The sequence below is a fragment of the Corvus brachyrhynchos genome, unplaced genomic scaffold, assembly GCF_000691975.1.
Source record: "Corvus brachyrhynchos isolate BGI_N302 unplaced genomic scaffold, ASM69197v1 scaffold61, whole genome shotgun sequence".
Classification (NCBI taxonomy): Eukaryota; Metazoa; Chordata; class Aves; order Passeriformes; family Corvidae; genus Corvus; species Corvus brachyrhynchos.
In genome coordinates, this window is record NW_008236478.1 from 899,491 (window position 1) to 925,329 (window position 25,839).

The 25,839-nt window shown below is 43.8% G+C and overlaps 1 protein-coding gene across 15 annotated transcripts in view; it reads left to right on the plus strand.

Annotated features, from left to right (window-relative positions):
- The window catches only part of SORBS1 (sorbin and SH3 domain containing 1), a 75,543-nt gene that overhangs the window by 45,834 nt on the left and 3,870 nt on the right, over positions 1-25,839 (plus strand). For 9 of the 15 annotated variants that reach the window (XM_017725902.1, XM_017725903.1, XM_017725906.1 and 6 more), the window contains 10 exons: positions 969-1,018; positions 3,881-4,056; positions 5,666-7,186; positions 7,912-7,997; positions 9,549-9,716; positions 11,144-11,190; positions 12,695-12,809; positions 12,917-13,042; positions 14,085-14,279; positions 25,308-25,366. In XM_017725902.1, the coding sequence (XP_017581391.1) occupies positions 969-1,018; positions 3,881-4,056; positions 5,666-7,186; positions 7,912-7,997; positions 9,549-9,716; positions 11,144-11,190; positions 12,695-12,809; positions 12,917-13,042; positions 14,085-14,279; positions 25,308-25,366 (2,543 nt within the window). Of the gene's footprint in view, positions 1-968; positions 1,019-3,880; positions 4,057-5,665; positions 7,187-7,911; positions 7,998-9,548; positions 9,717-11,143; positions 11,191-12,694; positions 12,810-12,916; positions 13,043-14,084; positions 14,280-24,487; positions 24,548-25,175; positions 25,367-25,839 lie in introns of all 15 variants that reach the window. The other 6 variants (XM_017725912.1, XM_017725914.1, XM_017725915.1 and 3 more) reach the window with 4 other exon arrangements.

A 25,839-nucleotide genomic window follows, 5' to 3' on the forward strand; every position in this document is an offset into this window, starting at 1 on the left:
TCGTGCCTTTCAAGCGTGTTGCCATCTACTCTCCCTTCATACAAGCCCCGCTCTCTGCTTGGAGCGCACGCCTACCCAAGATTTTGGATATTCCCGAGAGATTTTACACAATTTTCCTTATGCTGCACCTTGCCATGGCCTTCTAGGGCAGGTCAGCTGCTGCTGCTTCAAGAGTCTGCAGGACTCGAACCATGAAATGATAGATTAATTGGTAACACGCCATTTTTTCTTTTTTTTTCTGTTGCTGATTTTTTTTGAAGCTGCGGCATTTCACCAGGACTTGGAAAAGCTGCTTTTTCAAATCCAAGATTTGTTTTTTTGTCCTAGATAGAAATCCTCACATAGATGAGGGGACACCAAATAGAGAATTGCCTCTAAAATTGCCTTCAATTTTTAAATAACGTGTCTAAGAAGCGTTAGATGGATTTAAAGCAAGCGGCTAAGAACTGGCTTTTGCTATTGAACCTGTGCAGCTGGCATTGCTTCTCTTAAGTAAGGAAACTGAACTGAAACGTTGCTTTTCTTTTTAGAGCTTTGATATTTTTTGAACGCTGAGGAATGTATTGTGCTGCAGAAATGTAATACACCTTTAAAGCAAAGGCGGGCAGTGACCGGTTGGGGGAAAGCTTGGGGAAATAATTATGAGCATGTGTCTCCTGGTCATGGCCCAGCTGGTTATCTCTTCTTGCTTTTGGCTTTATTCACAATGACTCATTTGCAGACAAAAGAATAGGCACTGCGAAAAGGCATCGGCTGTGCTAAAAACCTGTCACTGCCCTGAAGGAACTCATGAAAATTGTTGCTTTTCTGCAAAGACATTGACAGCTTAAATTGCGTTTAGATTTAAACCTCAATGTCTCTTATAGGCTAATATTCAAGCAATAAATGGAAAATTACTTAAGCAAGCCTTTTTCTTTCTCCTCACATGTAAGGGCTTATCAATGACTCCTTTGTTTGGACTTTTGCAGAATACAGCAGGTGTTACTCCTCTGGAAACTTCCACAGACCATTCTTCCTAGTAAGTTTTTCAATTGCTTGTTGATGTCTCTTTTACAATCTGAGGTCATGTAGGACAGGGTTTTGGGCGTTGGACATGGGTTGGCTGTTTGGGAGATGGATATAGACATATGCATGTACCGTAAGAATTATATGCATGCTTTAGGTGAGTCCTGGTACAATGTCTGCTTTTTGATCCAGAATGAATTTTGAAGTGATTACATGAGTGATGGTATTGTTTAAATAAGATTTGCTGATTGTGCTAGGCAGTGGCTTTAAAAAAAAGAGACCTTTAACTTCATCTGATGAATTTTGCAAATTGGCTGTGTCTTCATGCAAGTAACATTATTGTGTGGAATAAAAAAAAAATTGTTTGTTACACGTGTGATAGATTGGCTCCTGCTAGATATTCCGTGTTATGTGCACCAGATTAGATGGATGCAGTTGATGAAAGGCAGTAATTTTCCAGCCTACAGGAAGGGAACAGTGGTAGGAGTAACAATATTTCTCAAAGATTAATTGGGCACCGCTTTTTCAGCGGAATATGTAATAAACAGTATATTCTGTGTAAATGAGCTGTACATGGAGTTGGTTTGTTTTAAAAGAGGAACACAAAAAAATCCAGAGCAAGATGCTGAGCTGTGTTGAGTTACTTTAGTCATCCTGAGTTATTTGAGCCTCAGAGCCAGCCCCTAATGTGAGCCTGCTGCTCCTTGTAATTGTACTGAATACTCAATGTTGTCCATAGGCACAGTGATCCCCTCTATGAGGATGGTTCGTTAAAAAAGGCAGGTTCTCCTCCAGATGCCCACTGATACCACGTGTGTTCCCTGCCCCTATGGGGGCCTTAGAGGTCTCCTGTACTTCTTTCAACTCAATTCCCTTCTGTGTTCATTCTGCTGGCAAACCCACACAACTGCTGCAACTGTTTTGTTTTGGAAGGAAGGAATAAAATCTCTGAGATTAGCATAAATATCTTATATTTGCAAGCAGCTGGTAAGATTTCTGCCCATAGCAGCACTGTCTGTGCCACACAAAGCATTCAGGGATGCCAATGGCTGATCCAGTGGAGAGGAAGCAAGCTCGGTATGCTGGGAATAGGACACAAGAGTGAGGCCCAGTGGAGCTGCACGTTCTTCCCTGCCTTGCCGTTAGAGAGCAGAGAGAAAAAATATCTGGACTTTACTGTCTTCTTTTTTTTGCAGTGTTGCTCTCTCTTCATTCACCTGATCTTGCAGACTGCTTTGGCCCTAATGCAGTACTGCTTGCTGGTCTGAATAAGAGAGCAGCTAGTAAAGGGATTCTGCCAATAGCCTCCTCTACCTCTCCCAGGTTTATTCTCAAAGGAGGATTGTTTTAACCCTTTGTTTTTTAACAACTAGGCTAACAACTAACCTCAGGGCAGTCATTATTCCCTGCAGCAACCGGCTGGGGTTCCTCAGGTACCTGACAAAGAATGCACTCTTTATCAAAGAGATAACCCTGATAAAAAATAGCTTTGTAGCTATGGGTCTGTTTGGGCTTTGTCTAGGTTGAAAAAGTGACAGTATTCTCTTTCTCTTTTGTGGTGCTTTTCAGGAGCCTCCAGAAAGTAATTTATGGGACTGCACATGATCTGGTTTTCCTTGTCCGGAAATGAAAATAATCTTTGTGATCCAGACATTGTGTAATTCCACCTCCATAGCCAGTCCTCTGATGTGTTTAAAGCTTTCTTTTTACCCCAGAGCATCTATCCAAAATAAACAGATGCATGTACAAATTTATCTACAACAACCAGATACAATCACAAACATTTCCAAATTCTCATAAATTTGAATCACTCTTGGACATCAGGATGTCAAATATTTCTATGAATTGGAAAATCTGTATATTTTTATTTTTTCAAATTTTCCAGCAGTCATGCTTTGGCCCCAGAATAGCTTTATGTGAGACTCCATCTTATTCTGAAGAGCCTGGTTGAGCACAAGAACTGGTATCAGATGAGCTTAGCTTTTAGGAAAACAGTCTGCCTGATTGCTTAGTAAGTTTTTTGCACCTGGAAAGGCCATTTATACCATGGCATTGTCAGTTATTCTTTTAGAGAGAAAACAGGGAAATCTAGAAATCAGATGTGTGAACATACTTGTGCTTAGGTTCATACTTGTGCTTAGGACTAGAAAAGGGATTTGCAATAAATTTCCAGTCTTTAAAAGCCTAAGAAATTAAAATTGTACTAATTTTAACAGTATTCTGTTTATATATATGCATGGTAGACCTACAGTCCAGGATTTTTTTATTCCCTGTAGTAGAAGCCTTGGGCAAAGCTGAACAGAACTGTGCATCTGGGAATTTCTTTGGCAATTAAAACAGTATAGAATCTGTAGCCCTATACTATTGCTTCTCTGCACAGTCCCTCACTGGTGGGCTTCAGAAACTGCTCAGGGAATCTTGAACTATAGTGTTGGCTGGGGGGCTGAACTGGATGAGATGACCTCCTGAGCAGCTGTGCTTTGTAAGCATGGGACAGGTATGGCTGGTGTTTAAGGAGAGAGAACTGGAAGCTAGAAGGTTTTGTGTAATTTCAACTAGCCAGTGAATTTCATTGTATCTGCAAAGAATTAATGTATCAGCTCTGTGACTGTTATCTGTAAAATAGAGGAGTGCTCTGTCGCTGCCCATTTCTGGGAGGACTAAGCCTGCAGATTTCTTGCAAGTGGAGGATGCTTTGGTAGTGCCAAACCCAGAACATTATTGCAGTGTATTGATAACCTCTTCATTCAGCACCAGTTCTTCGTATACAGTCTATTCTCTGTTCACAAGTGTGGTTTTCTCTTACTTTACATGAAGCTCTCAGCAAACAGGAGTAACCTCCTGGTGTCCCTCCCCTTTTTTTTGTGTATTCCAGCTCCACCTATTCACCCAACTACCATGCAGTGAAGAGGGAGTCAGAGTTAGCTCTGGGGGACCCTGCTGCCTTGGAGAATGAAAGGCAGATTTACAAGAGTGTGCTGGAAGGTGGAGATATCCCATTCCAGGGGTTGAGTGGTCTCAAGCGACCTTCGAGCTCTGCTTCCACAAAAGGTAGGTGGTTAGAGCACTAACCTCTTCTCCATTCTGCACAGTGTTAAAAGCCAGGTGATATGGGGTGAACTGTTGCAAGGTTTAGAGTCCTATTCAAGCCAGTTGAGATTTATGCTGTCCTTCCTCTTTCCTATTCCCAGTGTTCTCTCCTTTTTCCTCTCAGACCACACTGGCCAATATTTTTCATGATGCCTTTAACTGATCCAGGTTCCTCTTCTCAAGAGAGACCAGCTCCCTCCATCCAGCACCTCAGCCACACCCCACACCCTCATGTTCTTCCTCAAGGCTGCTTAGGCTGGCCTTGCTATCCATCTGCTCCAACTGCCTTGCCATTCTAGAGCCCTTCCCTGCCTTTTCTGTTCTTCCCGCAGCAGTATCTTAGCAGGCCACACCAGTCTGCTGGCCTGGCTACCCCGGTGTAGCTGGTACCACACAGCCTCCTGCCTGCCAGGGCTGTGCAGAGAATGCACTGACACTGAACCCACTCACACTGAACCAGCAATTGCTGGCTGAACCAGCCCTGCAGGCTCCAGGAATGTGAGCCAGAAGAGACTGATCTCCTCCTCTTCCCTACCCCTATTGCAGACTCTCTAAAAGAGGCAAGGAAGAGCATGACTCCCGTCGGGGAATTGTACTGGGGAATGTATCTCTGAGCCAACTTCAACCTAAAAATGGCTTGAGATGGGGAGAGGACTGGAGAAGGAATGTGCTGGGTTTCTGAACTGCTCTCCCTAAAAATAGTACATCACACCAGAAAGGTCTCTCTGTCTCCATCTTCCAGCTGTTTTTCAGCATTTTGTCAGGCCTGTAGGGCAGGGAGTCAAACTGGATCTGAACAAAAAAAATCTGTTCAAACAGTTATTATTCCCCAAACTGCAATTGAACCTGAATGGTTATTTTGACATTTGAATTTGAACTCAAATCAGAAACAGACCTAAAAACTGCAGTCTAAGCTGAAACCAGACTTAATATTTAATCCTATTTTAAAAAAAATATGATGTCCTGGTCTGACTCCTTGTATTTTAAAGCAACCATGGCCAACCACATTGTCTGAAGGGCACTCAGCTTATTCCTAGTATGGGGAATCTCTAAGCAGGCATCTCTTGGGCAAGGTCAGCTGTGTTGTGTGCTTGTGCTAGCACAGTCAGCCTCTGAGTGTTTTCTCCCTCCCAGAAATAAACTGTTTGGCAAGCACTGTGCTGAGACAATAGTAGGTGTGATTACAGGCTTGGTATTAAGCCATTTTGCAATGTTAGTGCCTCTGCATTCTTTCTGACACCCTGATCCTGCCCAGAGTTCAGCTGCTCTTTTCCATGGTGCCACAGCTTCCCTGGAAGCTCATGATGCTTAGCACTTTTTAGGAGGGTACCTTAAAAGTGCTCCAGATTTGCTTCTGGCCAAACCTCTCATTTTAGAAACGTTAGCAGCACTTCACCTATTCCTGTAAGCGTGGCTTGTTTTGCAATTTCTTCCTGCTTTTTTATGTTTTGGAATTTTGTTTCTTTAAGGTGCATTTTATGAAATCCAAGCATGTTCTTTCTCCTTTCTCAATAGCTTTCTAGCACTTAAGCTAACAGGTTGTATTTATTTTATTCTGCATGCTTACCAGTGGATCGTAAAGGTGGGAATGCTCATATGACTGCACCCTCTTCAGTTAATAGCCGAACCTTTAACACTAGTCATACCGGTATGTTAGGTCACGCATGTAAACATAAGAAGCCCTTATCAGCTGCCAAAGCCTGCATTACTGAAATCCTCCCTTCTAAATTCAAACCCAAACTAGCAGCTCCAGCTGTTCTTGTGCAAGACAAGACGGGTATCTTGCTGTCTCATGAGAAAGCTCAAAGCTGCGAAAACCTTCGTAGCTCCACTGCCTTGCTTGATAATAAAAAGGCTTTCATGGTAGACATAGGGGAAAGCATAGAAAACATCTTGATGAAGTCGAAGCAAGAGTATGCCATCAAATCCGGCAGTACCATGAGCCTGCAGGAGTATGGCACCAACTCTAGGAAAGGCTGCTTGTTCCCTGCCTCCAGAAAGAGTGGTATGGAGTTTACAATGCTCTATAAAGACATGCACCAGATCAACCGGTCCAGGATCCATTTGGACACAGTCTCCTCCTGCAGCGTGAAGGATATTGCATCTCAGTTTGAGAATGAAGCAAAGGACAGGATGGAGCACAGTCTTAGTCGAGAGGATTCAGAGCAGATCCCCAAAGACACCGTTTCCTCCCGTATCAGTGCCTTTGAGCAGCTGATCCAGAGATCCCGATCAATGCCCTCACTTGACTTTTCTATTGGGCTAAACAAACCTACCACTTCTCTTCAGTCTAAAACTTTGCTGAGTGCTGCATACTCTGCAGAGATTCTTCTGGATTTGTCAAAAGCACACCAAGAAGAGAAGGATGTTGCCAGCTTTGCAGATAAATCCTCCCGCTCCTGCAGCAATGTGGAGGACACGGCTTCAGATGTAAGTGATGTCATCCCTATGGACACACTTTCAGCTTGCACTGATGAGATAGATCTTCTCTCCAATGCCTCCAATGACAGTGGCAGCAGCAGCAGCAACCTCAATGGGCCTCAGAAGCATAAAATAAACAGATGCAAAGGCGCATGCCCAGCTTCCTACACCAGGTTCACTACCATCCGAAGGCATGAACAGCAGCAGGCCTCCAGGAACCCTGATTCCAAAGGGGATGTCTATGGGGATAGGCACATGCTCCCCAGAAATGTCTACCTAATGAGCCCACTCCCGTTCCGATTGAAAAAGCCCTTCCAACACAAATCCTGCAGAACTCCACCCCCAGACTGCCTGGCAAGCCTGGCAGTGCCCAGCCCTGACAACACTGACGACCCCATACAGCTGCAGGGGAGTGTAGGAAACAAGAGTCACCACTCCCAGCACCAACCTTGCTCCAGAAGTGGGCCTCTTGCTCCCAGGCGCCGGTCCTCCTTTGACGTTGTGGAGAGGCTTAGCTACTTCCCCACCATGGGATCTAGCCGGGATAGCTTCGCAGGCCAGGCTGGCACTCCTGACTCCTTAAACAATGGGAACCCTGTTTCATATGCCCTCTATCACAGCCTGGACACAAACAACAACCCGCAAAGTGAACTTGGGACGTACCTAGGAGGTGGTTTTTGTGTTCTTTACCAGTGTCCCTTTATTTGTCTTCTTTCTTCCATTCTCCTCCTCTTTTCTTCCACAACCCTTGCATTTTTACGTCCCACCTTTACATCCCCTGACTCTCTGGTTTTTTCCCCCTAGTGTGTCTAATGTCCTTTGCGTGTCTTGCTGAGCAGTTTTGTTCAGGGCTTGTTAACAGCTGCACTTCTGAGAAACGATTTCCGCTGCGTTTCTAATCACATCAGGTTCAGTTTCTCTGGAGCAGCTCTGGGGATGCAAGAATCTCAACATGAGATATTTCTAGTCCTGTATCATTTACACACGTGGGAATTATAAGCCAAACGCAGATGATTTGCTTTAAGGAGTAGTTTCTCAAGGTCTAGTTGTGTGTGTATGCGTGTGTGTGTGTATTAAACTTTTCTCAACAGTAAAATGCCAAATCATACTTTGATGGCACTTTGATTCTTCACAAAGTCCCTCTATGTCTTTATACTTTCCTGTATCATTATTTTCTCCCTGTTCTTGGATCTTTGTTCACATGTACAGCCCAAAAGGGAAAAAAATGAAAATGGATAAATTATCAACATCTGATTGGCAATTTGGTCAATGGCAATTGAGAATCCTTACTGTCATAACGGAAACAAAGTGTTTAAAAATACCTATTTTTTTCCTTTCTGGTTATGCTAGGTAAATCCATGTGTATTTTAACTTCCTTATGTTGTTTTGAAGTAGATTCAGAATCACCAAGGCATTTTGCACCAGTTGATTACATGGAAACTCCAGAAGAAATTATCCGCAGGCGGCATGATGATAAAGAGGTAATGCCCTCCTTTACGACCTAATAACAGTAGTAGCAGCTCCACATACGAGCAATACAGCATTTAGCCTTATGTAAGGGCGTCTTGTATGTCCATGGCTATGTGTCCTGGAAGTTAGAGTAGCAAGCAGTAACTAGTATGTTTTACTTTCAATACTCTCTGCCACTGATTTGCTGTATAATGTGTATAGTCCAGTTCAGCTTGTTTCAAATAAACCTGATAGTTCTTATCAGTTGCACAAAATTACGTATAGGGGCTTTAAATAATATAAGAAGTTTGGGAATGTATGGGAGATGTGGTATAACACCCCAGTACTTGCAGAAAAAGATTGGTAATCTGTAATTGTTCTTTATGCAAGCCACTTGAGTCAGTATTAATCAAACTAGTGAAAACAGTATTTTTCCTGTGGGGGTCCTCAAGTCTTGAGCAGCAAGTGTAAAATGTTTTAAGATATCAGAAAGTGGGAGGTTTTCCCCCAGTGCAAACTAGAATTCTTTATGGTGTCTGAAGTTTTTGTTGACAGAATGCAGCAGTCCTTTCTGAAATGACTGGGCAACACTGGGACAAGCTGAAATAATAGGAAAGCCATATAGACTTTTCAGCACTGAGTGTATTCAAGCTGGGTTAAAGAAGTTATAAAATGATTGCTTTCCTGGAAGATGGAATTAATTTCCCCTGCCTGGGGGGAAAAAAAGTTTTACTTTTAGTGTTAAGGTTCGGAGTTCAGATAATGTTTATGTGTGCTCTGAAATATGGTAAAATCTGCTCTTAATTCCTATGTGAAAAATGTTTTTTTGCTGTCTTCTCCTGTGAAAGTTAGTACTTTCCCCACTTCCAAAAATCCAGCATGAAAACTTGTGTAAGATCAAAAACCTGAATTCAGTAAGACTTTCTGGTTTCAAATTAATTACCACATAGCTGAACTCTTCAGCTTAAAGTCAGCCCCAGAAGGTGAAAGAATCCTTCTGCCCTCATATGCAAGAATGCATGTTTCCATTAATGTGCCAGAGACTTTAGAAATCCAAATTAATTCTTAGATGTTTATTTACTTTATTTTACAAAGTGTGTTACATGAGCCCAAAAGAAATATGGGAGAACCTGAATGGGGTTAGGCACTCTCCCAAGCTCCTTGCAAGGCTTAGGAGAATTTGGTGCCTCGGAACTTACCAGTGGGGCTGATTCAGGTCTCTTGGAAGTCAATGAGAGAAACTCCTTTTCGGTTGAAGGGGATTTGGAGCAGCTCTGCATTATCAGCAATCTTCTTAGAAGCTCCTAGGACCTGCCCAAAACTTAGAAAAAGTCCTCATTGACTTCCATCAGCTTTGGATCAGATCCTCTGTATGAGCTGGATTTCAATTATGCCATAATGATGATGTACCTTCTGTGTAAAACGAAAGGGCATTGTGTAGTTAGTAGAAACAGTATTTGATACTGAACTGTAAAGCCCCAGCTATTTGCAGGGACCTCAGGAATTTTAAGTCACATTTATGGCAGCTTTTGAATGCCTTTAACTAGATGATTTACTGCCCATTTTATGCAATTTTATGGCAGAAACTTTTAGAGGACCAGAGACGGCTTAAACGTGAGCAAGAAGAAGCTGATATTGCCGCTAGAAGGCACACAGGGGTTATTCCAACGCACCATCAGTTTATCACTAATGAGCGCTTTGGGGATCTCCTAAATGTAGACGATACAGCAAAGAGGAAATCTGGGTCAGAGGTCTGTTTTAGTTACCTCAGTCTGCTGCTTGACCCAAAGCAATAATTGCCTCTCACAATGTTGCGCTTTAGGCCGACATTAGCTCTTCAGAGAATGTCGTTTGTTGTTTTTTTTCCACCTTCCCCTTTCCCATTCCGGCTTCATTTAGATCTGCTTTGACTCTTATGCCTGGTAGATTAATTGATATCTCTATACCAAGCTGCATATATTAAAGCATGCCTGCTGAGAATTGCTGGTGCACACCTGTGATGCATGCCTTTAAATATCAGCTACATAGTCAATCAAAGGCCTTCTACATCTTTTGCATCATATTGCTACATTGTCTTCTTGTCTGTGCCTTATGCTTAGAAACTTCATGTCTTGATCCTGACCATGCGGCTGTCACATAGGTTTTTTTAGAAAGACATTGTTTCTTCTCTTGAAAAATGCTTAATGTCCTTTAGAAACAATCAGAAAACAGTCTGAGCATGTTTCACTGTGTACAACCTGGTTGGACTTTCTGAAAGAGACAAAGGAGGAGGTACATATTTTTCCCAGGAGCCCAAGGCACTTTTCTGGAGCGCTGGATGCTAGTCCAGGTGGTGTGGCCAAATGCCTTTCCTGCCTCACATGGATTGCTGCTGAGCTCTTGACAGCCACTCTGTTTCCCCAGAGGTGCTGCACTGTGGTGGTGGGTGAGGTGCTCACCATGTGGATGGAGTACACCTGTCTGCCCTTCAGTTTCAAATGCTCTAGAGCCTCATGAATGCGACTGCTTCTTATTTTATGCTCTGTTACCAAAATGACTTTAAAATTGTCTGAATAGTTTGTGGCCATTAGAAAATCAGCCAAGTAAACCTTTAGAGCCTAGGCCTGCTGTCAACATCCATTTTGGCTCTTTAGCCACTGAAGACTTTTTTTAGGTATGTCCTTAATGTATTCGTATTTCCTCTTCACCTTTGTCTCTTTCTTACCAATTGATACAGAGTACATGGGTCACATTGCAGTATTCAGCAGGGCCAGGTAATAATCAATAAGAGTCACATCAAATAATATCCTACTGTTTTTCCCAGCTAATAAATTTTGCTTTTCCATTCAAATGTCAAGAGAAATTTGGTCCTGGAGCCCCAGTAACTGTAGTTACTGGAGCAGCTTTCATTCATCAGGGTTAGTCACATTTAAAAGTTGACTGCTGTTAAATCCATTTCCTGTAGAGCTCCTAATTACGGCTATACCAGAAGTTGGCACTTTGTGTCCTGGTGGGAGATGCCCACGCAGCATATGTGGACTGTAATACCAGTTGCACACAAGCTTGTAGCAGAATACCTGCATACAATTTCCTCCCCATGCTAATGTTAGCTGTAGAAGAGTTTGGGTGATTTTCCCCAGCAGAGGGTTGAAAACCTAATTATTATTTTAATATATTGATTTTCTTTTTTGATCTTCAGATGAGACCTGCTAGAGCCAAGTTTGACTTTAAAGCACAGACGCTAAAGTGAGTACAGCTTGTTACTCCTACCTGGAGTGTTCTTCCTCTGCTTTTTCCCCTAGGATGCAGCATTTTTGAAGTGTCATGTACTTGGATTCATGTTTTGGGATGTCTTTCCAGCGACTCAAAGCAAAATTGTCCATAGTAAGTCAGGGAAAAGTAACATGAACCTTGCAGGTCACAGCATCTAAAAGACCTTTAGGAAAATGTTTTCTTTCTCAGTGCATCTCTATCCCACATGATTTTTAGGACAAACTTGCATTCTTAACTGCAACAAGTGAGTGCTCTACCCGGCAGGTGGGTGGAGCCACAGGAGAAGAACATCCTTTTCACTGTACAAAGCATAGCCCAAGGGCAGAAGGGACTTAAACAGATACCTAGCTTTAAGCGTGTGGGCCCCTGACTCAGGATTTTCCTGATTCAGAACATGTGAGTGTGCAGAGTGGTCGCTGCTCTCCTGGCATCTATGGATACATCAGCGGATATTTCAGATGTCATTGTTGTACCTCCAAGCCCTGTTGTGGTCCTTTGCGTGAATCCCGCGGCACTACTTGTTCTTTTTGGGAAAGACTGCTATGAAGAGAAGGCCTGGAAAGCCTCTTTCTCTGCATGAGCCTGGAGAAGCTCTCGTTTTAACATTGCTAGGGAGGGAAGAAAGAAGAACAGAATTCAGTGAAGGACCTGTTGGCTTTTGTCTCAAGTGCTAATGTCCTGAGAATATTTTTTATATGTTCTATAGGTGATGATTTGTAATAATTTAAATAGGCTCTCCCCAGCAACTATAATAAAACTGAGGCAGGTTAGGTGTAGCTGTTTTGTCCCTTGAGTAGAATATACCAGGGTGCCAGACAAAAGTGAAGCAGAGCTTGTAAAAATTGTCTTAGAAAAGGCTGTGTTGTTTATCTTCCTCTGGGGACCCAAGTAGTAAGTTTATGAGCCTAGTGCAAGCTGGCCACAGTTCTTCAAGCTGCAGACATTAATAATTTTAGCACTAAAGCCTGTCGATGGAAATTCCAATTTTTAGCCCAGTTGAGGTCAGTAGTTGCACAACCACAGGCTGACCATCAGTGCAATCACTGCAGGATCAACAGCACCATGTGAGGACGCTCTGCTAATCAGCAAACTAGCTCACATTAAAATCATGTGTCTCTTCGGAAGGCACTTGTGACATGATTGTTTCAAAACAGGAATTGAGGGCTGCTCATCCTATCCAACATGGAAAGTTGGCAGTGTCATATTTGGCTTGAGTTTGACCCCATTGCTTCTGGAGCGTATGTGGTTATTAGAGCACTCACAGGCCAACTTTTTTGACAGGATGCCCAAAGAGCAAGAGAGGTCTTGCACATCACAATATGAACAGAGTAATCCTCAACATTAGCTTGTGCTTTGGGTGGAGCATGATGTGTATCAACATGCTGATGCAGACCTTGGTACCTAGGGATTGCTGGACAGAAAAAGAGCAGGTCTGTTCTCTGGTGAAGTTCTCATGGAGTGCTTGTGTTGTTAACAGGGAACTTCCTCTGCAAAAAGGAGATATTGTTTACATTTACAAGCAGATTGACCAGAACTGGTTTGAAGGTGAACACCATGGCAGAGTTGGCATCTTCCCACGATCATACATAGAGGTAGCTGCTTTCCTTGCAGGTGTTCTCTTTGTCCACTCCCTTTCTGCCAGAGACCAGTTTATGGGCTTTGTGTGTGAGACTTAGCTGATTCTGTTTGTTCATTCTAGCTCCTTCCACCAGCTGAGAAGGCTCAACCCAAAAAGCCATTACCATTGCAAGTATTGGAATATGGAGATGCTATTGCTAAATTCAACTTCAATGGAGATACCCAAGTGGAAATGTCCTTCAGAAAGGTAGGACTTCTGTTGTGCTGATGAATTGAATCCGGACATGATGATGTTTTTTAGGTCTAGTAACTTGCAATTTCCAAATGAAAGCTCCAATAAGATGAGCTCTGTATTCAGGAAGGATTCCTCTTCATCACCTATGTTTTTAATCCGCAGTCATTATGCAGTGCATTGCAGTTATTGTTGCAGGTAGGCTAAATCAAAAAGTGCCAATTGCTTCCTTAGGTCTAATTGAGGAGATACTTTGAGCACAAGTGCTGGAAACCTGGCTCTGCAAGGCAAATTAGATACTTGGTGACAGGTCTCTCCAGATTGATTAGATTCAGTGGAGGTGCACACAGTTACATGATAATGGTGATTTAGAAGAGAAGGAAACTGGATTCACCTTCCCCATACTACAAGCCAAATCACTGAGCAAGCTAAATTCTGTGGTATTGAAGTGACTGGCTAGACCTGACTGCAGAGTGAAGGTAGGGGAACGGGTTGTGTAATGGCTGTTCAGAGCAAAGTCAGCTACATTTAGATTAAGTAGCAGAATTTCTCCATCTCAACCAGCTTTCTGTTTTGCTGCTCAGATTAGATCTTCTCTGTCTTCTCTTTTAATTATATATGAAGGCGAGGCTTGCAGTGTATATTAAGGATCTGGAAGTCACTTTATTTGTTAGCAAAACAGGAGAGACCATAGGGAGACCTAGGTTAAACTGCAGACCTGTGCATACTTTCTGTACACCTCATACCCCTGAGAGTCTCGTGGTCAGCCTGAAACTTCTGGTTTCCATTTTTAACTGGCTTTAGCAAGTAGGGTCTTGAAAATGTGAGCATAACTGAGTCTGCAGACAGACCAAGTCAGCACCAGAAGATCTGCAATTTTTTCCTTCTCTGAACTGAAAAACATAATTCTCACCCAGAGTTTAGGGTTAGGATAATTGGAAGTAGGCTGAGAACCACCAATTATTTTAGGTTGGCTGCAGCAAGATTAAAAATGTAATCTGCTTTGGAATGATGAAACGTGTTAAAATCAGAGCTACATTGCTATTCCATCCCACAGGGTGAAAGGATCACGTTGATTCGACGAGTGGATGAGAACTGGTATGAAGGAAGAATCTCTGGCACCAGTCGCCAAGGCATCTTCCCTGTCACTTACGTGGAGGTGCTCAAACGGCCAGTGGTCAAGAATGCCATTGACTATCCTGACCCACCAGTGTCCCTCTCCCCCAGCCGCAGCGTGACAGCTTCACCACAGGTATTGGGACTAGACGCAGCCAGGTTCAGCACCTTATAAAACAGAGGGATATTGCCATTCTTGTGCAAGAAGCAATAGCTGGAAAAAAACTTTATTTAAGACTAGAATTTTGTGCCATAAAAGCCACATGCTCCCTTGCAGTAAGCTGCAACTGCAGGAAAAGGTGATGTTTCGTTTACCTGAAAGGTTAATGAACAGATCATTTGGGGATTTGGAGACTCAGCATTTTATCTCTGATGTGTAGCTTGAATCCAGGCCAGGTTGAAAGGGCTGCAATTCACAGGCATGTAATTAAATTTCACTGCCGGAGATGGAATGAATTGGTGATCCAGCTTCTCCTGAATATGTGTTTACACTTCACACACCTTTTCTGTGATGAGGGGAATTTTATATTATGACTATTAGAAATGTGTCATAGACTGCTGTAGTCTGTAAGAGTCATTATGTTGATCCCAGTCAGCTTGAATTAAGCTGTATATCTGCCCCTGTATGATCTAACTCATGACCAAGGTTTTTGGAGACAGGGTCAGGAGAACAGCCTGTATTATTTGAAACTGGTGCTAAAGGAACTCAGGTTTTGAGCACAGGTCAGTCTGGAATCTTCCATGAATATTAGATTCACTATAAACCATACTGCAGTTCAAAGCAGAAATCAAAATGGCCCCAGGTAACTGTATGGGGATCCCAGAATGTTTGCCATGGCAAACTTATCAGGGAGATAGTGAGTCTCTAAATCCCTTTGTTTTGCTCCCATCCTGCAAATACTCATGCCAGAAGAAGGTCAGCATACATGTCTGGGTCATGGCTGTGAGGTTCTGGTGCATCTCCCTCTCAATCGTGGGACCAAAACAAGATCAAGATTGCAAGAAACATAAGTGGAGAATTGGGATTGGGAGGAAGGGATACAGATATGATACCGAAAGGATGGGGAAAAAAACGCCATGACTCATGCCTGTTGTCTCTCTGGATCTTTCCTAAAAGGAGTGTTTTTAGTCTTAGTCACTGTGTAAAGAGGAAAAACTTGTTGCTTGTTTGGGATTCTCAGTCAGAGTGGACCTCAGCTGAGCTTTTCTGTGAGGTTGGCAGCCTCTCCATAGCTGTAGCCTATCTTCCACAAGCTCCCTGCAAGCTTCTCCCTTTGATGGAAGGGATCATATCCACCTTTTTTTTGTTTCCTTTGCTATTCTTTTGATTCCTCCCCTAATAAGTCAGTACTCCCCCTGGTTTTTTGCCTGACTTGGCTGAGGACTGAGAAACAGTCTGACCAGTGCTAATGTAGCTGTTCTCTCCATGCTGCTGGTGGTAAAAGCTAAGGGCAGGACTTGGTAGTGTGTTCTGCCCTTATAAACACAGGACCTATTTTAATCACCTGAAGAGCAAACAGCCACAGCTGACTTTTTTGATCCCTTTCTCCTGCACAGCTTCCACAGTGCATGTTTCCCAAGGAGCAGGCATTGCTCATGCTAGAGTTGGATAAAGTCAAAGTTCATTGCAGCAGCAAATTCTGGCTGGATCCACAGTGTGAATTGCTGGGGCCCCAGCTATTGCTGCCAGGTTGGTCAAATGCTGCATTCTGCCATCATGATGGTGGCTTCACCTGTTCCCTGAGGGACTTAGAGCTTATGGTATGAAGTCACAGGTCTTCCACAAGGTGTTTCGTGTCTGGAGAAGGCTGGAGAAGAGTATTAGCAGCACAGATACAGGCTGGACTCTGTGGTTGGAGTAGCTGTGGACAGCATGTTCTCCAACACAGCACACCATCCGTAGAAAACTTACGCATGTGGTCACAGATCTGCTTCTCTCCACACTTGCTCTCCCTCCTTTTACTTTTGCTTGGTTTTGTATTTCCTTTGTTATTTTTTTGTTCACTTCTTTCTTTTTCTCTCCTGCTTTTGTCTCCTTCAAGTCTCCCAGCTCTGAGCTGCTCCATACTCCAACTCCTCCGCCTTTGCCTTTTGCGCGCCGCGCTTTGTCTCCAGAGGTGCAGGCGGTCACATCCGAGTGGATTGCTCTGACCGTGGGAGTGTCTCCCAGCACCACTCCTGCCATAACTCCTCCATTGCCTCCTCTGCCTGAAGCCTCCCTCTCTCACACTGACTATCTCTCGCCTTCTGCTGCAGCCAGCCCTTCCCCCACAGTCAGCCTCCACCATTCTCATCTCTCTGGCTCCTCGACTCCCAGGTCCATTAAATCCCCATTGCCCTCTTCCTCATCCAGACCTCAATCCTCTGCCCACAGTTTCTACCAGGCCACTCCACAAAGTGAAGAAAAGTTTGTTGACTCCCCTCCTCCCAGCATGGCCTACTCTAACTCCTCGCGCTGGGCAGTGGAGAGCCCCGAAAGCATCCTCGCAGAGCAGCGTGACACCACTGCCAGCCAAGCCTGGCTCCAAAAGACAGGAGAGGGCAGCAGCCACCCCGAGCAGAGTGCTCATGCTGTCCCCAAGATCTCTGCTGAGCGCTGCCTGAAACCATCCCAACTAGACATGCGTGCGAGCCCAGAAAGGAGACCTGTGGGTTCCTCTGAGGACAACCAGTTGTGTCAGGAGTCGCGCGTGGGGCGTGCCCCCCCCCCCCCCCCCTGCCATAACTCCTCCATTGCCTCCTCTGCCTGAAGCCTCCCTCTCTCACACTGACTATCTCTCGCCTTCTGCTGCAGCCAGCCCTTCCCCCACAGTCAGCCTCCACCATTCTCATCTCTCTGGCTCCTCGACTCCCAGGTCCATTAAATCCCCATTGCCCTCTTCCTCATCCAGACCTCAATCCTCTGCCCACAGTTTCTACCAGGCCACTCCACAAAGTGAAGAAAAGTTTGTTGACTCCCCTCCTCCCAGCATGGCCTACTCTAACTCCTCGCGCTGGGCAGTGGAGAGCCCCGAAAGCATCCTCGCAGAGCAGCGTGACACCACTGCCAGCCAAGCCTGGCTCCAAAAGACAGGAGAGGGCAGCAGCCACCCCGAGCAGAGTGCTCATGCTGTCCCCAAGATCTCTGCTGAGCGCTGCCTGAAACCATCCCAACTAGACATGCGTGCGAGCCCAGAAAGGAGACCTGTGGGTTCCTCTGAGGACAACCAGTTGTGTCAGGAGCTAATGGCTATTGTTCAGGGAGGTAAAACAGAGAAAAGAGACGTGAGGAAAGGTGATCTGGGAAAGTTTCAAAGCGGGGAAAAGAAGGTACTTCTCCTGCATGTGTGTGTGCTGCTCTGAATCGCTGATTTTTGTTTAACTGGTGGGTTGAGGTTTGTGCTGCTCTGCTGGCAAAGCAGAGCCAGTGGCTGCCACATGTCATTTTGATGATCCTAAGACATTCTTTCAGGGGTCACTAGTGGCATTCACTTGATAGCAGATCAAAAAGTTTTAGAAGGGGCTCAAGAGCAGTGTAGAGAAAATTATTTTAGAATAGACAACACAGGACTGACACAATCAGTCACATCTAGTGAGGTGATTGTCCCTGATAGTGTCTATTACCAGATGTGTCAGATGAAAGCATCACACAGGCCCCACTGTGTAGAATACAGACTATTTCATGCTAATCAGAGATTTTACAGTGTGCAGTGGATCATTGGTTATAGAATTTGTTTTGCTAAAGCCAAGGACCAAAAAGCATTTTACACATCAGCCTGGCTCCTAGAATCACAAAAGGTGTCCCTGTTCATCCTGGAGCCTGTGGTTTAGTGAACCTTAGTCTGGGATGTACCTGACTAAGGGAGTCTTGATTGTTATCTATGTATTGAGAGGAAGTTATTACCTTCGCATTTCTAAAATTACGTGAAAGGCTCTAGCCACAAATGAGAATTAGACCTAGTGATGCTTTCCCCCAAGAGTTTTTTAGTTATATATAGCTGTATGTTACAGTTAGAGGAAACACAGAAGGAACTCTCCAGTAGCTTCTGCAACATATCTTCTGCCCTCAGTCTTTGTATAGGATACATGCCTTACTTTGCAGCTCTCTGTTGCCTTGGGGCCCGTTGTAGGGTACAGCTAGTCCAATTACATTACAGCACCCCAATGCGTGGAAGTTTGGAGAATTTGAAATCATAGAATTATAAGTACTGTCTTGGATGCACTGCAATAGCCTCCATGACATACCCCAACATCTAGCCAATATTAAATACTGAGAAAACAGGGTTTCCAAGATGACATGTTTCACACTGGGAAAACTTACGACAAATAATTTGATTTCTGCTTGAATCATAACCAGAAGTCTACTGGGAGCTGTGTAAAGGCTGTACTGTTTACCATCTAGATATATTTTTAGTAGCATTTTTTAGACTTAACCTGCATGTTTAAAACAGAGTGAGGTGGTCAGCTCAGACAAACCAAGTGGAAACTGCACTTGTCTTTGCATGGAATTACTGTTGCTCTGTGTGCTTCAAATTTACTGCATAGTAGATGCTCTTATCACTAGCAGTAATGGTGCCAAGAGAGTGTGTGCCAAGCTGACCAATTTTTCTTTTCTTCAAAAGACTGCAGACTCAAAAGTATTCTCTTCATCTGCTCCTCTTTCTTCCTCTACCCTCTCTTCCTCTACTGTCACAACACAGCCACCTCCCAGACTTACACGCAGAGTCAATAAGCCACAGGTAATCATCTTTGTTGATTACTCTTCCATTACTTAGAGTTGTTTCCATGCCATGCTATTGTTTTGTCATATGCTTATTTAGCCATTCATCGATTACACAGGTGAGATAATTTTCCTCTAATTTAGGATTTTTATTAAAAAAAGAAAATTACTTCCAGGCTGTGCAGAAGGGCAGGTATGGGCGAAATCTTCAGCTGCTGCAAATCTGCATAGATCAAGTCTAGGTTTCTGCTTGTTTGTACCAGCTGAGGATCTGTTTATCAGTTCCTCCAAAAGATTAACTCAGGGCTTACTTAGTTCTGACCTTGAGCTCCTACAGCTTGATTGCGTTATAATGCAGTGTCAGTGGCCTTCTCAGTAGGAATGGTATAGCACAAGAAAATTTGGTTCAGGTATTGTTTAACTGCCTGAGATAGGGATTCAGGGTTTGAGCATCTCAGAGCTGGGGATAAGGCATACACAACTTTGTATCCACAATGGCAGCGGCCTGCTCTGATCTCAGGGAGGATTCTAAGCTCTATTGCTGCGAGCTACAAACGTTTTTAAAGAGGGATGCAGTAGTGTCTGTGCAGCACTGTGTCTGGGGTGCCCAGGGTGTGGGAAAGAGCAATGCTTACATCTGCTGGTGCCTCATCGGTCCTTCAAGGCAGCTTCCACAAGATGGCAATATTTGAAACAGTAAGTTCATAATTAGCAAAAACTGGACTGAATTTGTAGTGATGGGTATTGGGGAAGCAATCTTTGGCTTGATCAGTGAACCAGGCAAGTTGCTCATGCAGGGTGAATGTGGGAAGTAGTTGCCAATGTCACTTACTTTCTTGATTAGATTGAGAGAGAGAGAGCTTAAACCCTGAGATTTTCCTATTACCTTTCCTCATTTTCTTCCACTTGTCAGCTTGCACAACTTTCTACGAAACAACCATCTCCTGCTTCCCTTTCACTTTCAATATCTGTGTCCAATAGAATACATATTCTGCTTCATGTTAAAAATCCACCGAAGTTTCCTGTGTTGGCCTTTCTCCTGAGCTCTGACCTGCTTGGTCCTGCTGGTGCTTGCACTGAATATATGTGATCCAAAAGAGCAGGAGGAAAGAGCCACGTTTAGGCAAAGATGTTTCTCTCCAGTGATGATTAGCACACAGTTCTATTTTGGGTGTTCCACCTAGCTGTAATAAGACCCTGTGGCCTTTCTTTGGAGTCAAAGACAAGTCAATATTTATATTTTATATGCCTTGACAATCAGAGCATATTGTCAGTATCAAGTTAAAACTGTGTGACATTAGCAGTAGTCTTGACATCCTTTCCAGCTCTAGGTCTACAGTTGTTTAGGGAGCAGGAGTGGTATTTGTATGTGCAAATGACTTCTCATTATCTGTGTGACCCATACAGAGGCTGAGTTTCAGCAGAACTTCAGGTAATACCCTGGAGGCTTTTCAAAAATCTGTACCTCTCAACTGATTTTAATCAAATGAGAAAAGCACTTAGCAGACATGGAAATGAGACATTACATTTGGGTTTTCTTTCCATTAGTGTCTATCCCTGGTGTTTGAGGTACTTTATGATTTTAAATTTTAGTTTTCTTTCTCATTATAGAGAACCTGTCCAGACATGAAATCCTGACCCAGGGTTATTTGCAGGTCTAAGACCCCTTTGGTATAGGACTGGTGTAAGGACTGTGTTCTTGCCTGTTCCATCAAGTAAAAATATAAATTGCATTGGTTCTTTAAACTGTTCTGAGGTTCCCTTTTGTTTGCTTTCACAGTCCAAACTAAAAAGAAAAAAGAGTTACCTCACAGCATGTGAAGATTATTTCAAGTATAACTTACAGATAACTTGTTTCAATATTCTAGTAAAATATGTTATTAAGGAGTAAGATGATCTATCAAATTAATTTATTTCGGGGAACCTGCAGGAATTTTCTAGTCTAATTCCTGTTCTACTCTGAGATCCTATTAGCGCAGTGTGACAGTCAGCAGTGGTGCCAGCAAGCGTGAGCAGTGCAGTAGCTTTGGCCCTGGGGCTGGACTGTGGCTGGGGAAGGCAGGATTGGCTGCACAAGGGTCCCTGTATCCCCAACAGGAGGGATGTTGGTGGGGACCCATCTGCTCCTTTGCACGTGTACAAAACCACTCCGGCAGAGTGGTAATTTCACCTGCTTTTGGCTGGTAGAGGGGAGAGTGTATGAGGTGGATGTTCAGACCCCATGTTCTCCAGCACAGACCAAATACCTTTAGCATGTTCCTTGCTTTGCACCATGTTCAAGGTAAACTTTCACCCCTCCAGTGGTTTTCTGTTGCTCCACAGATTCAGCACAGCAATGTTTCTGCTGAGTGCTTGCTGTCCAAGGCAGAGCTGCCCAGCCTGAAGCAGGCATTGGGACCTGCTTCCCAAGAGAAATGCATTTTTCTGCTGTAGACATGCCCTTCTGATCCAGGGTCCAGGGAGTCTTTCCACTGACTATGACAGCCTTCAGGTTAGGCTGCAGCCTTTTCAGTGTCCTTTGTGAGAGCTCTTCAGCCAGATCTCCAATCGCTTTCACCAGAGCTGGGCTTGGTGTGTGCAGGGTTTTTCCTTTTGTTTTGCCTGGGCTGGCGAGGCCTCCCTGCTCTTTGCATTCTTTGCATTCACATGTGGGAGCATCACTGCTGATGAGTGCCCTCCTCTGAGGGAACACCAATTTGTCTGTCTGTCTCGTGTGTCTATTAGTCTGTTCTGTTTAGCTTCATCTTTGCTAATGTAGCTCTTTAACTCCCACCCGAAATGGATGGAAGATGCATAAACAAGAGCTGCAATGGATAGATGCACTGATGACCTTGAACTTTACAAGGAGCAGGGAGAGCACTGTTGAGCAGTCCCAGCATCTTTCTTCCTAACATTTAAAACCTGCCTTAGGGCTTTTCTAGGCTCTTAATGTAAAACCTTTTTCTCGTAATTTTTCAAACTTGTGATGCTCTTTAGATCCCTCCCCAGAGTCCGTATGAGGTGGAAACACTGGCCGGCTGTACTTTAGGACTGACTGTACTGCATATTTGTATATACACTCTGTAGACATGGAGACATAGAGACTTAGCACTTGCTTAAGTTTATTCACTTAGTCTTAACAAGGCACATAGTGTGGCTGAGCAGGTAGAGGTTGAGATGCCCTCATGTGTTATGAATACTTGGTCACTTTTGGAGTCTTCAGCAGTAACAGGGCTGGCTCAGTGTTTTGGGGGAAGTCTTTTATACTTTGGAGCTGTGCCAAACACTTCCCAATTCCTCAGCCTCCTCTGGCACAAGGGAACCACCACTGTAGGTAGTACATGGACTGTCTAAACCCACATTTGAAGAGCATTTGGACATATAACGCTTTTTTTCCCTTTAACCTCTTCCTTCCCTGAAAGAATAATGTAGTGTTTGGTTGGTTGATTAAAAAAAAAATTTCAAAAGTCACATAGATCATGCTATCAGGGTCACTTGTTTACATCAGTGGGGTGGTACATTTACAGCCTAAAACTATGGGATTTGATCTGGTCAGGTTTTCATCCTGTTTAACTAATACTGCATAGTTGCTTACTGTGGGGTGTTTCACCACCTCACTGCAGGGCTCTGCTGTAGACCTGGGAGTTAGTGCTTTGGTAGGAGCTGCCAGGATCTCTAGAGCAGAGGCCAGAGGGGATCCACTTAGTCATGTGTCTTGTCAGGAACTGGAAGCTATCGGAGGGCAGGGGACTACTTGGCCTTTGCCCTTGCCCAGCTGCCTCATGGAAGTCCCTATGAGTATCCTGCCAGGAAAGGGAATGTGACCAGGGTTCTGATGCTGCGCCTCCTGGTAATACACATTAAAAAGCCTGCACTGTGGAATATTCAGAGGCAGTGTCAATTTTTTTTAGCTTTCAAATAACTAATTTAATTCGTAGTTATTAATGCTTTTAGGAGGAAAAACTGCTCAGGGAGGTCACAAGTAATCAATGGGAAGTGGACCATGTGGTCTTAGGAGCTCATGGAGCAATTTCAGCAGTCAATTTATTGGTATGGAACAGAGAAGCACTTCCTTGAATTAAAAAAAAAAACCAAAAAAACATTCTTACAGCTGCCTCAATATTAACTTTAAATTTTTTATTTTTTAATTTGCCTTTCAGGGCTGATGATAGGCAGGAGGGAGTTCCAGAAATCCTTTGAGGATTTCAGGCTCCACAGTAAATGCTTTGAATGCAAATTCCACTGCAAATAGTACATTGAACTTACATTTAAATTTCTTTCTATAGAAATATACATAGTAACAGAGCATTGTTTCATAGGGCAGTGATCCCCAATTCCAGCACCAGACAGTAGAGCTGACTACAAAGGAGTTTCTGTGGGGCTTGGTTGGCCTAGAGTGGGTCACAGTCCTTGAGAAAAAAGTTGGTTTGCTTTAATACAGTGATGAGCACAGCTCCAGGGGTTCAAGATGTGGTTCAGTGGAGCTTTGAGCTGAATGAGCTCATCACCCTGCACTTTTCCAAAGTCTTTGAGCATGCTTGTGCTGAAGGTGTCACAGACCTCTCTACTCTCTGCTTCTGCTCTGTCTCAGTGTGTCATGAGAAAGCAAGCTTTTTACTGGAGGGCACTGCTGAGGTGAATAAAGAGGAGGACAAAAAGCTTAAACTTGAGGCCTTTGAAATTTAGTTTCAAAATTGTGTTGAATGATCACAGAGCACGGCCATGCTCTGTATTTCATCCAATCCACTTTGCCAAGCAGCCCTGCAGGCAGTACACTAGCTCAGACATTCCATTTGCTCACAGCATGCACCTTGCTTTCAGTAGGTGTTTGAATATGTCAAAATGTGCAAAACCAGGCTGTGGATACCTGTGTATCACTTTTTCAGTGATCTTCCCCTTCCCCATAAAACCTCCAGCCTCAAACACCGATTTCCCTTTATGTGTCCTGGGACACAGTCCCTGTGAAGAGTTTTGACTGGGGAGTGAGTCAGGGCAGAGTCCAGCAGCTTCACTGGTGGTGGTGTTTGGAGCTGGGTTTTCCAGTCAGGACCTCCTCTGTCCTGAAGCTCTGCCTTGTTGTGGGAATTAATAGAACATTTCATATGCTTGCTTGGTACAGGGTAGAGTGATTTTGCTGGGGCAACATGGCATTGTGCCTTCGGAGGACCTGAGCTGTTGGTTTTTTTTAAAAAAGGAAAGCAAGTTGCTTTTCTCTTCATTGTCAGTCATTGAGGATTTTTCTAAAAGCAGCAGCAGATGCCTTCCAGCATGCTTTTGACCTTCCAGTTTTGATCCTCTCAAGTACATGTTCCTGTCCATGTTCCTTTTCCCCTACAGGAATGCAGTTTTCCTATACTATTGTACCATTTCTGGCTGTAGCAGTGTCCAATAACCTTCCACTCTGATTCACTCCCCTAAGCTTCTGTTTTGCTGTCACCTTTCCCTTGCAGCATTCTGTGTGCTGCAGTGCTGTTGTGTTACTGTAGCCTCAATGTCTCTTGTGAAGATGAAGGATCTTGCTGTCCAAAGAGTATGGTGTTGGGGTGGGGAGGGGAAGAGTTGTTAATTTTCTTTTGTTGTCTGCACTCCATTTACATTTTTTAAATTCTGACCAATATAACATCTGCTAAAATGTCTTCCTTATCATTTGCTTGGTGATCACACAGCCTTCCCACCATTCATTGAGAGCTGGACCAGATCTCACAGAGTCTGAAAAGAGCTATGTGGTAAGGCCCCTGTTTAACTCAGATGTGTAGTCCTAGACACTCTTCACCCAGACAGTAACAGCTCAGTAGAAATAAAATGCCAGCACTATTTTTAGTTGCAAAGTAGGTACGTATTTATCTCTTTGCATATATTGTTTGTTTGCAACAGAAGGGGAATTTAACAATTAGAAAAACTGTCATAGCCAATGAGAAGTTGGGCTAATTGTGCTGCCAGACCCTGGGTATAAGTTAAATGAAGCCAAATGCATGAATGGAGCAGGCCAACCTCACCTTGCATTCTTGAACTGACTTCATAGTGTTTGGAATGGTGCCACTGCATAACTAATTGCAACGTCTTATGCTGCTGCTTTTAAAAATATGTGTAAATGTATTTGTTACAAATCTTCAAACTAAATGCCAAATTCTTCTGTATCTTGCCTGTTTTTCCATGCTTACACCTGGATCCCTTCTGCACTCCACTACCTGGATATTTACCTGGATCTACAACTCTTCTTTTGTTTTTGTTTTTTTACCGGACTTACATGCTGCAACTGGAATGTCCCATCTCTTCTTATCTGTATTTCCCCTCCCTTCCCCCTGTTGACTGTCCTTTGGGTGTTCTTGGATGTCAATGCTGCCTACCACACAGGAAGCTGTTTGCAATGAAATCATAAACATTGCAGAAAAGTCTGTTCATTACTGCAGTACTATTTCTCAGCCTCTTGACTCTCGCCACAAGGTGACCTCTAATGACCATAAATCATCTCTCATCATTTCTCAGCAACCTCAAGCACAGCAGCAAGGAGCCAGCCCTGAGCGAAGTCAAACACCACGAGACATGTAAGTCCTTTTGGTTCCCATCTCTTCCAGGGGCCTTACTTCTGACTGGTGGTGAAGATAGGGAGGTAAGAGACCTCTCAGTGTTTTCAGAAGGTGAATTAGAATTATGTGAAAATGTCAGCTTTGCTTTAAAGAACAAAAATAGCCACATATCATCATAATGAGTTTCAGACTGTGCCCTTTCTGTCTGTATAGCACCTGAAGCAATGACTTCATGATCCAGGGCTGGGTCACCATTACAGAGACTGTCTTGGTGTATTTGTATCTTGAAGCTGGTAACAAGTTAATATCCACTGACTATACCTGATCATATGACATGGATCAATGTGTTCAATCCTGTTCTTAGCTTCTCACAGTACAGTGAGAGCCCAACACCGATGCCACTCGGTGCATTGCTGACCAGTTCCACAGGTGAATTGGTAGCTGAGAAACCAAGGCTGAGATTTTCAAAGCTGTTCAGTGGAGCTGCCACT